The sequence below is a fragment of the Microplitis mediator genome, chromosome 9, assembly GCF_029852145.1.
Source record: "Microplitis mediator isolate UGA2020A chromosome 9, iyMicMedi2.1, whole genome shotgun sequence".
NCBI classification, from domain to species: Eukaryota; Metazoa; Arthropoda; class Insecta; order Hymenoptera; family Braconidae; genus Microplitis; species Microplitis mediator.
Genome location: NC_079977.1, coordinates 6075432 through 6089523, shown reverse-complemented (window position 1 = coordinate 6089523; position 14092 = coordinate 6075432). Strand labels below are relative to the sequence as shown.

At 30.9% G+C, this 14092-nt stretch overlaps 1 protein-coding gene across 3 annotated transcripts; it reads left to right on the top strand.

Moving 5' to 3' along the window:
- The first annotated feature begins 259 nt into the window (after window positions 1-259).
- LOC130675082 (uncharacterized) lies at window positions 260-13266 on the top strand. 3 transcript variants are annotated; one of them, XM_057480568.1, is made up of 5 exons: window positions 260-498; window positions 569-628; window positions 1269-1486; window positions 4122-8826; window positions 8920-13266. In XM_057480568.1, exons 3-5 carry the CDS (start codon window positions 1281-1283, stop codon window positions 8944-8946), a joined length of 4938 nt encoding a protein of 1645 aa, XP_057336551.1. In that variant the 5' UTR covers window positions 260-498; window positions 569-628; window positions 1269-1280; the 3' UTR covers window positions 8947-13266. The 3 variants fall into 3 exon arrangements, with proteins under 3 accessions (XP_057336551.1, XP_057336552.1, XP_057336553.1); XM_057480569.1 differs by lacking the exons at window positions 260-498; window positions 569-628 and adding an exon at window positions 839-1119; XM_057480570.1 differs by lacking the exons at window positions 260-498; window positions 569-628 and adding an exon at window positions 839-1119 and having other exon boundaries at window positions 1224-1486.
- Window positions 13267-14092: the final 826 nt, after the last annotated feature.

Genomic DNA, 14092 nt, shown 5'->3' with positions numbered 1-14092 from the left:
GGAATAAAATTTACATCCATAAATAAAAATCAGAATTCGAAAATTATTTCCGACGCTTAAATTTTCATTTCTGCTTCCGGTTAATTTCTAAAAAATTCAAATTGCAATTAAAATATTTTATTTCTCTGGAATAAAAAAAACTATTCCGTAAAATGCAAAATCGTTCTCACAAAATTAATTCCCTCGACGACCTCCAGATCGCGCGTTAATTGTAACCTTGTTACCGACCATTTTATATTCTCTGCTCCATTGTCACTAGAGAGCGGCACTAAAGTATAGAAAAATAAGCAGAAATAAACAAGTACTCATCGGAAAAAGTACAAAACTAATGCAAATACAGTGAGTACATTGGCAAGTACTTAAATACTGACTTAACTATTCCTCTGAGTCTATTGATAAAGAAATAAATCAACCTCAATATTTTTTTATCAACAATAGTGTCAACTTTATAACCCTACTCAAAAGAATTATAAATATTATTTACTCTTCATAAACGTGGTAATTAATTACTTCCATTTATTTATTACTACCATTTATTTACTCTACTAACAATTTATTTATGTTACAGACTATGGTTTTAAAAATGTTTAAAACACTTATTTAAAATTAGCACCTAACAATAAACGTGGTAAGAATTTTTTATTTCAACATTCAATTTATTTTTCATTTGTTTAAATAATCAGCGCAATAGTGAAAAGAATTCAATTTGTTGATAAAAATCGGCAATAATTGAATAAATAAATGAAGTAACAAAAATAATAATTAATGTATAGTAAAATTATGTGAAACTGTTAGTTCGCATGTGTAAAAAGGTTGGTATCCATGTTAGAAGTGTCTCTTATTGGTTAGAACGTGTTAGGGCACGTAAATAATGAAGGCATTGGTCAGAAAAGTAAAGGATTGTGATTGGTTTGAAATAAACTAACGCTAACCTGTAGTTAACAACCTAAAATGTGTAATTTTTGTTAAAACTTTAATACAACCCATTAGCGAAAGAACTTATATTTAAATCGCCAACTATTTGTCTATTTAAATTAAATTGCTTACTACTATCAGCTGTAATAAATAGTAAATAGTTACCGACTGTTATCAATAGTATTCGATATAAATAAATGCGAGGTATGATTTATTCACTGTGAATTGTTAAACAATGCTATTGTTGTTCGTTAATATTTTTTTGTTGCTTGAGTTATTTGTACTAATAATGGAATTTTTTTTTGTAGGTCATAAATAAGTTGGGTCATAATAAATAATTAAGCATTTTTCAGGTTAATTACAAAATGAACGACTTCGAGAGAGCGGTGCCTAAATTTAAGAAAACAAAGTCTGCAGCTTTTAAATGGGGTCAGCAATATTACACGGCATTGAGGGATGCAGTTTTTCCAGTAAAACATAATTTCTATACTACGCCGGAAATACCGAGAACGTTGAGAGAAAATAATGATTCTAATAAAGGACAATATGTTTGTTTTCAATGCGGTGATAGGTAATTATTTATTTCTTGTATATCAGTTATATAACAAATTTATGCTTATATTTTAACGTCATATTTAAAAAATGACTTGAAAAGATTGATACTTTTAAACGTCTATGTAATAGCATTTGAAGAATTCAATTTAGCAAATATTAAATTGGAATTTAATTAGTAAATTCTAATCAGGGCAAAGGCAGTTGTAATTTACTGTATAATAATAGGAAGTTATGAAAGTATTGATGGAAATCTTTTTATGATTAGAAAAATTATGAATTTATTTCTAATAATAATTCCAAAGTAAAAAAAAATAAAATGCTTGGAAAGTCCAAAAATTTACACCTCAAATGCTCGTAATAAAAAAGTTAACCTTTGAAACAAAATATATTAGAAAAAAAAACTGACGGTAGAGTTTTTTATAGAGGGCACTAGTTGTACACACATGAGTAAAATAGATAGATAGATTCGGCTCATAAGCGGTCATAATTCATTGAGATCAAGTCTGCACAGGTTCAATATTGTAACATCAGCAGCCTGCCCATGTGAGGAGGCAGATGAAACCCTAGATCATGTATTTTGGACGTGTCGCTTTAACAAGCAACGGGAAACCTTTATTAATAAATTGAATAGCATCAACATCCCTCCTGGTAACGTCGACAATCTACTTTGCAATTCAAATATTGACATAATAATAGCTTTAAGTCAATTGATATTTTCATATGATTGATAATTAGAACAGATATTTTTATACGACGTAGCATCATTTCGAAACTAGTTTAGTAACGTAGAGATAGATGGCAGGGTCTGTACTTGCGGCGTGCTTGTGGATAGTTCATTTTTTAATGGACCGAGATATTACTGTCTGTTAGTTTATTAACTTTATAAATTTTATATAATTTGTGTACTGTGTTCTTAAGCTCAATGGAATTGTGTTCCTGAGCGTCGTAACTTTATTTTTTTTTTCAATAAAAAAAAAATAGATAGATAGTATACGTATAGAAAACACAGCGAGATTTGGATCAAAAGACAGAGACATAGACGATAAATTTTCAGAAAATTCATCAGTTTTTACTGATATCTTTTAAATGGGAAACAGTTGGTTGTTGATATTCCATAGGGTTCTTTCCAAGGATGAATGACAACTTCTACAACAAGAATTAGGTTGATTCATTGTTCATGACGGCTTAAATCCAGGCGACTCACAGACATACATCCTAACGAACGTCACTATAATAAACTTTTTAACCCTGCGTCCGTCGCAATAAATTCGAAGCCCGAGTTTACTCGCGTCAGCAGCAAATCGCCGCATTTCTCAGGTTTTCTAACAAAAAAAAATTATTTTTTTTTAAATATTTACAATTTCGTAAAAATAATTTTCATTCATTCATTTGATACTAAAAAGTATTGCAGAAGAACTCATAAAATTTCCAAAGATTAGGAAATTTATTTTCTTTTTTCGCAATCTGTTAGTAAAAATTGTGGCGCTACGCTCATAGCCCGACGGACGAAGGGTTGAATAAATTTTTCTGTACTTATTAACAATTGCATTTAATAAAAAAATCGACCATCGCATTAATCAGGCTTCAAAGTTTCTAAAAATCATTAACAAGAACATAATTGACTCATCCTTTGAGTTATTAAAATTACTTTTTGCGAGCATTTCGCGAAACGGTGGCTATTCGACAGTAAAATCCAACTTTATGCTTCGCATTTGAGGTGTGCAAAATTATTAATATAAATTATATATTTGATTATTTCGAAATTGAGGTTAAATTATATTGAGTTTATTATGTCATAATAACAAATAAATTTTCAACATTTTTATGAGTAATTTACAATTCAAATTCATGTCTATTTTTCATAAAAACATTCACAGAAATTTAATTATCATTTCCATTGAAACTTGTTTGAAATTTAAATTTCGAACGGAAAAATATATTGATAATTTCCTAGTATTGCAATGATATATGATATTATTATTGCTATTATGAAAAAATGAATAATGATAAATAATATGAGACAATTAATTAAAAATTAACGTTCGTTTAATTTCATTTTTCATAAAACAATTAGTTTACAATAATTGATTTCATTATTAATCGGTTAGAAATTACACTTTATTACTAAAATTAATTAACAGATTTGTTGATTTATGTATTTGTCTAAATTTAGCTTATAAATTTTTTAAGACGCATTCAAAAATTTCTACATTTTTATTAACTAATTTGAGAATGTATTGTTTTGATTCCGAGTTTATAATTAACCATCGCGATTAATAAAGAAACCGGATATCAAATCTTTAAGTTCATGGTAAAAATTACTCACTAGATGTCTTCGCAATCGGATTTAGTGTTCGAAATTACTGACTAGTAACCTATTGATAATTAAATTAGAAAATTGCAACCAATAATTAATGATACTGAAGTTAGCTGACGTAATAATTTTTGGATTTTTTTAAAAACAAAAAAAAAATATATTTGAAAAAATTGCACCTATTTTTTTTCTATTTTCTACTCGCATGTTTTTAGTTTCTGTTTTCGTATTTAATTTGTCGAAAACCAAAATCCGAAAATTAGTAAATTGTCTGTTAACTTCAGGAGCATAATAATGAGAGTGAATTGTAAATAAATAAAATCAAAATTATTTACAGCTTTCATTTCCAAAGCAGTCTTGACGATCATAATGCACGGTACAGTTGGATTCTCGGCTACTGGTGTCGCCACTGCACGAAATTGCAGTGTACTCATCAAAAAAATTCAAATTCCCAGACGCCCTCTACCGAAACCACGTGTACCAACTGTAAAAACGAATTGAAAAAAAGATGCGCGTACTTCAAAGCACGGGGACTGTCCCCAGGCCAGAATATCGGTAAAATTCTTATTTTCTACAATCAATGCCAGTTCTTCGCACATCTCAAGGAACATGGAATCGGGATGGTTGACATGTGCGACATGATGTTGATGCCTATTCCCATGACTATTCAATCTGACGAGTACGCTCAGTTGGACACTGTCTGCAAGACGTTGTTCGAGTGCATGTTCATCAAGAGCATCCACATAATGGACTGGTTGCGCCTAGAAAATATCAATTTCAAATGGTGGACTGCTAAAGATACTGATGATAATCCCGTTGGAAAATTATTGCAGCAGTACGAAATACACATCGTCAAGGCCAACAGATTGACCAAAACAATCAAAGACGAAGAGTTGCTCGAAATAAATAAATGTAACGATGATGAAGATACTAACGATACTGATAATGAACATGATAAGTCAGTAGAAATACTCGAGATGAGTGACAATCATTGCGATTTGAATGAAATCGAGTTTGTAGATTGCGCTTCGCTCGATGAAACAATCCAGACAATCGAAGTTCAAACCGCGACATCTACAGTTACTTCATTGGCAACTTCTTTGCCTGTTTCTCAAAAGATTATAGGAATGCCATCAGTGGGATCTCAACCACTAAAGTCTAAAGATTTGTTTAAAATAATAAACAAACCCTCAGCGATGATAGCCAAGATGTCGGATATTAATAAGAACTCATTTACGCAGTTGGTTAATCGTAATATTAAAATATCAACTTCCAATTCATTGCAGTCAACAAACTTATCTAATAATAATAATATTAATAACAATAATAATATTAATAATAGTAATAATAAAGGTCAGCAGATAGTAATAATAAATCAGAACAAAGACGATAAAAACAATGAGGTTAAAACAAACTTGCAATGTGTTTTAGCCAACTCTAAACAAGATGGCGGTGCAAGCAAAGTTTTTACTCAGACGGCTGATGGCCGATTGGTTTTACAACCCGGAGCTAAAGTTATACTCAAACAATTAATGAAGCCAATGAATTCGTTTAAAAATGACGGGGAAGCAAAACTAAATATGCCCAAGTTCAATATAGTGAAGAACAAACTGAAAATATTACCGGCAAGTTCAATTTCTAAAACGTTGGTTACTTCGTCGCATCAGATATTGAAAAGTGGATCGACTTTTACTACTGCCGCGCCCTCTGCTTCGGTTTCAACGGCAGCGGGTTCAGGGGTCGGAACAGGAACAACCAAACAAACAGTTCTTCAGATTCGTGATCATACGGGATTGAAAACAATTTCAGTTGCGCCAGAAAAATGCACCAAGTTGATACCTATGGAAGCGCTGCATAAGTCTAAGGAAGTTTTGCAAAAAGAAATGGAAAATTTGCAGAAGAAACATTTATTTATTCCAGGACAGAATCGCCAAAAGTCTTTGATTAATTACCGCATTCAAACGTCAGCCGCTCAAACAATCCCAAGTACTCAGAAACCTGTGCAAACTGCCCCGACAACGGCGCCACGGCTTCAAGGTGTTCCAAAAACTATCCTGACTACTCAAAAACTAGTGACGGGGTTTCCTAAGCCTATACAAACTTATCAAAAAGTCCCAGCTGTCCCAAAACTGGTACAAAATACTCAGAGCCCTGCGCAAAGTATAAAAACTTATATGAAACCTCTGCAGACTTATCAGAAATCCAGTAAAAATGCCCCAATGACTGCAGACAAGTTGCTGAAGCCTATCGAGTCTTTACTCAAGCCCACAGAAGCCCAAAATAGTCAGGACACATTCAAAAAAATAAAACTTCCAGATAAATCGGAGTTCAATAAACCAGAAGATGACGTCCCGATTTTACTATCGATACGCGATGGCGACACGTGGGTGGATAGTAATCAGATACAAAAAGCAGACGGAAAGGGACCGAATGTTTTGAAACGATGCCCGCCGGAAAAGAAACAAACTGTAGTGAGGAAATATCGCGAAGCAATGCTACAAAGTTTTCACCAATGTCGTAAACGAGTCCACCCACTGATTGCAGATATAAAAAAAACAAACGAGTACTACGCGAAAACAAATGTAGATGTGGACAGCGTGATAGCGGTTAACGAAATGGCGCTTAGCAAACTGGAAAAATTTTTGCTCAATGATCGCAATGTGAAAATGACTGACGACGATAAAATAAATGACGAGTTTCATTATCATACTGTTAATTGGGAATTAAAACGCAATCAAACTGACACCAAATATTGTGACCGCTGTGATTTAAAGCTCCGGCCAAAGTGTTATCTTATCGGACTGTCAAAGCCTTCGAAAAATGAATCAGATTACTGTCAGTGTTACAATTTTATCTGTCACTTGTGTAATGCGCGTCAAGGTACAGCCGCGCGTTACAATATTCACATGAGTTTTCATAGAAAAGAATCACCGTACATTTGTCCCGAGTGTTTTAAATCATTTTCATCAATCCAGGCTTTGGAACTGCACATTTGGCAGCAATGTTTCCACATAAAAACCCAGCAATCCTGGTCTTGCAATGTCTGCGAAGTCGAAGGTTTTCTGACAATCGAACAACTTACCAGTCACTATTACAAAATCCACACAAAGAGCGTCGTTTCTTGTAACCCCTGTCGTAAAATATTCGAGTCATTTAGCGAGTACCGAGCGCACAATGGCGAAGTGCATCATAATCTTTCGAATTTCGATACTACTGATCGATTAATAAAATGTGACTTTGGCGATTGTCTCACTAAACCTGAGGCGTTTTATTCCCACGTCGCTGCTCACGTTACTGTTGACCGTATGACCCATTACACATGCCCATTTTGTACCTTTTCAATGGGGGAAATATCAATTAATCGTCACTTAATCCAAGACCACGTGTTCAGTGTACACTTGGAACGGCTTAAGGAGGTTATAACCCACGATAGTCTTAAGATATTTTTAAAAATGAATTTAGTCAGCCAAGCATCAGTATTTAAACCCATTGTACCTGCGACCACGGATATTAAAATAGTTAATGCGTTCCCCATAACCTCGAAATGTTTTGACCAACAAATTAACCACAATGCTCAATTAATTGACGACGACATTGCGATGACTGATAGCAGTAACAATACTGATACCAGTGATTCAGTGATGCCTATTAAAATAGTTGATGTGAGAACAGAGAAAGTTGACGAGCCCGTTAATGAAAAACTAGACGAGGAAGTCACCGAAATTCCTCATTCTTCACTGAAGATAATTAATGTCACATCAATTTCTGATAAATTGTCTGATTTTAACAACAGCGAGGACGACAATAATGAAAAAGGCAACGAAATCAGCAGCTCGATTGAAAAATTATCCAAGCTCGGGGTTTCGTTGATAGAAATTAAAAAAAATGATAAACAAAAAAAACCCGAGGATGCGGTTACTGTGAGAAACAGTAATGAAGTATCGATAATTAATAACTACAGTAAACAGCAGAGGCGCTCATCTCCCCCGCCATTGGTCCTGATTAATAACGTTAACCTATTGGAGCTCGAGAAAGAAACTCAGAGTGAAAGAGAACGGGACAGAAATAAATACAACGATGACATAGAAATCGAGTGCATTAAAGACAATAGAGTTATACCAACAAATAGTTTGTTTAATTTTGATCAAGTTTCGGTACAGAGAAAACCTTACCGACGTGTGCAATGCCGTCTAGCAATGAATGGACCCAATTTCAAGAAAGAAATAATTCATTACAAGTGTCATTTGTGTGATGAATTAATCAACACTTCCTGGTTTGTCGTTAATGATCATTTCCGAGAGTGTCATTTGTCTGACTACAAAATAGTGAGCGTGACACCTAAATTAAGACGATTAACGGAAACGGAAATATTTAAATATACTGGGAGAAAACGTAAGTCCGATTTAATGATGACGCCGAGAAAACGCAGACGCGGTAATTTCGGGAACGGTAATTTTTACAACAGCTGTAAAAAAATATCTTTCGACAAATTTGAAGGAAACAATTTGGGGATTTGCGTTACACAGGAGTCACTGCAAGACACGGAAGGAAATTTTAAGTGTAAAAAATGTAACTGTTTGTTTAAAGATATTAACGTACTGAGAGAACACGTGGCCAGTAATCATCGAATACGGGGACACTATTTAGTTTGTCTTGAGTGCGGAGACAATTTTATCGTCGCACCGAGTTTGCAGATGCACTTGAAAGCTTTTCATGGTATTGCTGATCCTATTAAATATTTAGCACAAAATACAGCTTACGCTCCTGATGTTCTTGATGAAATTGAAGAACAAGACAAAATAACAGAGTCCAATCAATGCTACGTTTGCTACGCGGTCTTCGAAAGCAAACCGGCTGTCGACAAACATTTGAGGGTTCACGGGATGGCTTTTCTTAATAGAAAACGCATTGAGGCACGAAATGCTCTAAAAAGCCCGGAGAAGTACAAGTCTAATGATAAATCTCCCAGTAATGAAATTAATGATGATAAGATCAAAAAGAAAGAAGAAATTAAGATAGACAATGATGATGGTAATGCGAAAGTAAGTATCCTCACTCGTATATCGAGATTACTATCATGATAAATCGTTTATTTTTATTTTTATTTTATTTTAATTTTATCGTCGCAATTTCAGGTTAGGATTTTGAGAAAATTTATTTAATTACAAGGAGTATGTAAGTTTTATTTTATGATTTTCTTTTTTTTATTGGTATTAATTTATTATTATAATGTATTGTATATATATTTTAGTAGCAGTATAAGTATTAATATTAAGGACTTCTTTTTTTTTTATTTTGAAAGGAACAAATATTTTTATTGTATGATTTGAGGTTAAAATGATTGTTTAAAAAATGTGGATACGCTTCAGCATTGCCCTTAAAAAATAATAAACAAATTAACTGACTGAAATTTCAACTGTATTTATATTTTCTCAATAGTATTAATGAAAAATTAAAGTGTCAATTTAAATAGTATAGTGCACACCCAGGAAGGAAAGTAGGGGATTGTCTACTCGAGCTGAAGGTGTGGGTATCAAGTACGCAGATTGGGATTTTCTATAATCCGATTAGCAAGAGATAGAGGTTCGGATATCTTTGTTTCTATGCAAAATAATTAAATCCTGTGTTGAGTATGGGAACAAGAATCTCAATCTCTCGCTAATCGGACTATACCTTCTCAGGTGGTGTGCATAATTTGTTTCGGCCAATTAAAGTTTTAATTTTTGTTTTTGTTTGTGGAACAGTTGGCATACATGTGAATTTATTTCATTTGTTTTCCCTAATAGGCGATTATACAAAGTTTGTAAAATAGATTCCGGCTGGCGGGAAAAATTAAATAGCCAAATGCACATCGAAAAACTATAGCATTGGTTACATTATAAAAACAATATTTCAGTAATTTATTTATCTATAATTTAAATTAGCTTTTTAAATTATGCTAGCTTTACACGCAGAGAAATTTTTAGTAAAAAATACCCAAAAAGTTTGATACTGTGAGGACATGTAAATATCTAAATTTTTCCCAGTCACATTGTAAAATATACGGTGCCGCGAATGGTTACTCTTGGAAAAAATAACCTTGACAAAATAAGCTTGTAATAAAATAACCTGAAAAAAATAACTTTGTTATAAAATAACCAGAAAATCAATGAAAAAATTCACATAAATCTATAACGATGGAATTTGTACTTAAACGTTAATGTTGTGCAGATTATTTACTAGCACAGTTATTTTTATTCAGGTTATTTTGTTACAAGCTTATTTTGTTCAAGGTTATTTTGTCGGGGTTACTTTATCCGAGGGTAATTTGTTACGAAACCAAATATACTACTCTATAGCATGTAAATGAAGTGCAATTTCTATTAACAACACAGTAAAAATTTAGTTACTGGCTCGATGTCCTTACAGTATCAAACTTTATGAGTAATTTTTACTCAAAAATCCTCTGCGTGTACAAAAACTGTTAAAATGATTGTAGCTGTTATCAAAATTGGCATTTGCTTATTTTATTTTTTCCGTTGAATTATTTTTAAAATAGTCTAGTTGACAGAAAAATTTGAGTCACGTTTATTTTTTTTTTTTAATTAACTTGCAATGTTTTTAGGGAAAGAGATTGGGTTTTATCAATTAATAGCACACTGATTATTATAAAAATATATATATTGTTAATTTATTGAAGTCCAATTCTTACACGTCTTCACTTAGCGGCTATTTGACGAATAATTCATTGCTCATACTTAGCATACCCTGTGCACTCCAGCGACATCTACTCCAGTACATAACATAACTCTTTAATGTTTTTTTAAACTCCGTGTAAAAAAAAATTCGTTCCAAAATCTTTCCTGACAGTGAACTTCCAAAATTGAGCCAATTCTGAACTTTGAGTTGAACATTTTTGAAACTTTATAATAATTACGTGTAAAAAATTTTCAACTAGTGTGGACTTTTCTTACGGAATTTTTTAAAAATTTTTAAGCAAAATTGATTTGAACTGACAATCTTGTGAGTTCATAATATCCTGATTAAGAAAAATGATTTAATCTATGCTAAGTGTATATCTATATACCACCCAATTCAATTTGTTTTAAATCATTTCATAGTATATTACATACCTAGGCCAGTAATAAAGAAAGCCTCAGACCACATGTTTGTCAGCCTCGGCCAACAATTACATGTGTTCTGAGACTTTTTTTATTTTACTGGCGTAGGTATGTAATATACTATTTCTTAATCAGGGTAAGTTCATATTTAGTTTCAACCACTCATTTTTTGACTGTTTTCGAACAAGACAAAAAGTTAAAAAAAACGTGACTTTCCCAAAAAGTTCTGATAAAAGTCAAAAAATTTTCATAAATGTTTTCAAATCATTTTTATTTTTTTTACCTCATACCTGAATAATTCTGATAAAAGTCGTGAGTGTTCATAATTTCTAATTAATTCCATTCTTTATTAATTTTCTAACCCAAAAAATTGTCAAATCAAATTCTTTTGTTCAAAAAAAAAAAAAAAAAGCGGGAAAAGTCTTCACTAGTAGAAAATTGTTCACTTTCTAATTTCTAAAGTTCCAAAAATGTTCAACTTATAGCTCAGAATCATCTCAATTTCGGAAATTCGTCATGAACATTTTTGGAACAAACTTTTTTTACGCGGGTCTGTTGACAAAATATCAATACAGTTGCAAAATTTAGTCATTGAATTTTTATTAAGATACAGGCGGCACCTGAGACTGCTCTCAATGATTTTGAGTCATAAAAAGTTGGAAATTTTTTTAAGGAGTTGTTTTATCAACTGATTCATTAAATAGGTCGTATTAATTCTTTGGTTATGAATATTTAAGAGGTAGACTTGATATGAATATACATTGTTATGAATATATTCATATGAATGTCTAAATAATGATTTTTATGATTTTCTTGGCAATATTGTCAGCTTTTCGATAAATTATTCAAAGGCTTTTTTTTAATGTTTTGAATTTATACGACAATGATTCAAGAAAATATTATTTTTTTTTATGGCATTGTAAATAGAGGCGATCGTTTTTAAGAAACAATTGACAGGGTTTCTAACAAATAGAAAACTTAACCCATCAAAATATTTTATTTCTGGCTGTAGGATAAAAATACAGCAATAATGAATAAAAGAAATTTTTTAGAAAATTTAATTTTCTATAAAAAAGGTCGCAGTAAATTCTTCTGTAAATTTAATAGTTTAATCATAATTTTGAATTCAAAGAAGTATCGAAATTTTTCAATTGAATTTTTGCTTTAAATTAAAATTTTAGACATACAACTCGAAATTTTAATTTTCGCGTAAATTTAATAAATTAATCATTAATTTGATAAAAACTTAATGAAGTTTTTTATCTAAGATAAGAGACCCAGTACCTGATCAAGGAACTAGTTCCCTGATTGAGTCATGGTTCCCTGACTGGGTACTAGTTCCCTGACTGGGTACTAGTTCCCTGATTGGGTACACGGAGAAAAATGTTGGCTCAAAACCTACCAATTTTTATTATGCTGTCGACCAGATTTGAAACAGAAAATGAAGCATCCAAAAATTTATTATGCTCTTATGAAAAATTATTATGCCGCATCACAATTATTATAATGTATGGAAGAAATTGTTATTAAAACTTATCGATAAGTCTCTCGCGCGTAGTAAGTATTATGATACAGCATAATAATTTTTCGTATGAGCATAATAATTTTTTGAATGCTTTACTTCCTGTTTCAAGTTTGGTCGACAACATAACAAAAATTGTTAGGTTTCGAGCCAACATTTTTCTCCATGTACTAGGTCTTTTAATCATCATCATAACTTTGAATGAAAATTTTGACTAAATTATTAAAGATGCAAAAATAACAATGAGAAATTTTGTAGGAAAAAGAATTTAATGATCTGCTTTGTCGAAAACTCACTAGTTTTAATACTAGTGATGAAACTGTGTCCAAAATTATAAATAATTAACCCTGAGTATGTATACTGGGTCTTTAGAGGAACATTTTTATTATTCTTCAGTTTTTGTTAACAAAAATTTTAAACTTTTGATTTTGGTAACTTCTGGACCATGTATCAAATACTTAAATGTAGTCCAGAATTTTTTTAAAAAAACTTTGATATCTTTTTGATGCCGTAAGATGGCCGGTAGAGTTTGCGACACCAGATAGCGGACAATATTCATTACATAAAATATTGTTTTTTTTTTGACTAATTTTTTTTTCTAAAAGACCCAGTGCACATACCGAGTCTCGAAAAATACAAAGTACACGCAGGGTTAAATCTGTACTTATAAAATAACCTAAAAATATTTTCATTGTTTTTCGTATCCTTAAAAAAAATTTCCAAGTCTTCATGGCTACATTCGACTAAAAATTCAAATTTAAGTGATAGTTATAAATTTACGATTCAATTAATAAATACTGTGGTGGTTTTCGTAGTTATTTTTCAAAGAAAATACTTTCAGAAACTAACAATGAAAATATGGAAAGAGAATGAATAAAAAATTTCTATTGTTCCCATTGGAAAAATTCAATATAATGAAGTAACTTAATCTCGAAGATGAACAGTACTTGAGGTTTTGTTTGTCATTGATTGCATTAACTCACAATATTTTTTTCACGTTTTATGAATCACTATATTTTATAATTGCAATCAATAACTTTTTATCCGATTAAATATTAATTTATTTAATAATTGATTCAATTATCGCTGAATTCTTTTCATAAAAAATCTTTTTTATTTCAACGAAACAAAATATTTGATTGCTAACGATAAGGTCACGATTAAAAAAAAAAAAAAAAAAAAAAGAAAAAACAATTGCCATAACTTTTTTTATTGAACTCTACTATATTTTTTTATATGATAATTTTTATTTGAATAAATTTATCTTATGTATAAAATAATAAAATTCTAATAACGTAGGTAAAAAATTTTTTTATATAAATACAATAGATAAATAAGACGTTACTGCAGAATGAATTTAAAAAATCTTTAATGTCTTTGTTAATTGATAAAATTTAATTAACTATATAATTAAGTCGTTAATTTAAAAATTTTGTATTAAATAACAAAAATTTTTATTACTTTTGTTTTTTTATCTAGAATTTTTGTCACCAAGTACTGAATTATTTTTTTATCGTGGTGAATTTATAGTAATAGTTACTATTATTATTATGATTATATCTATTATTAATGTTTTTTTTTATTTTAAACAAATATGTATAAAAAAATAGCTTATAAAAAAAAACGCCTGATGTACAGCAGTAAATATTGTAAGAAATAAATGATAAATAAATAAAGTAAAATAAA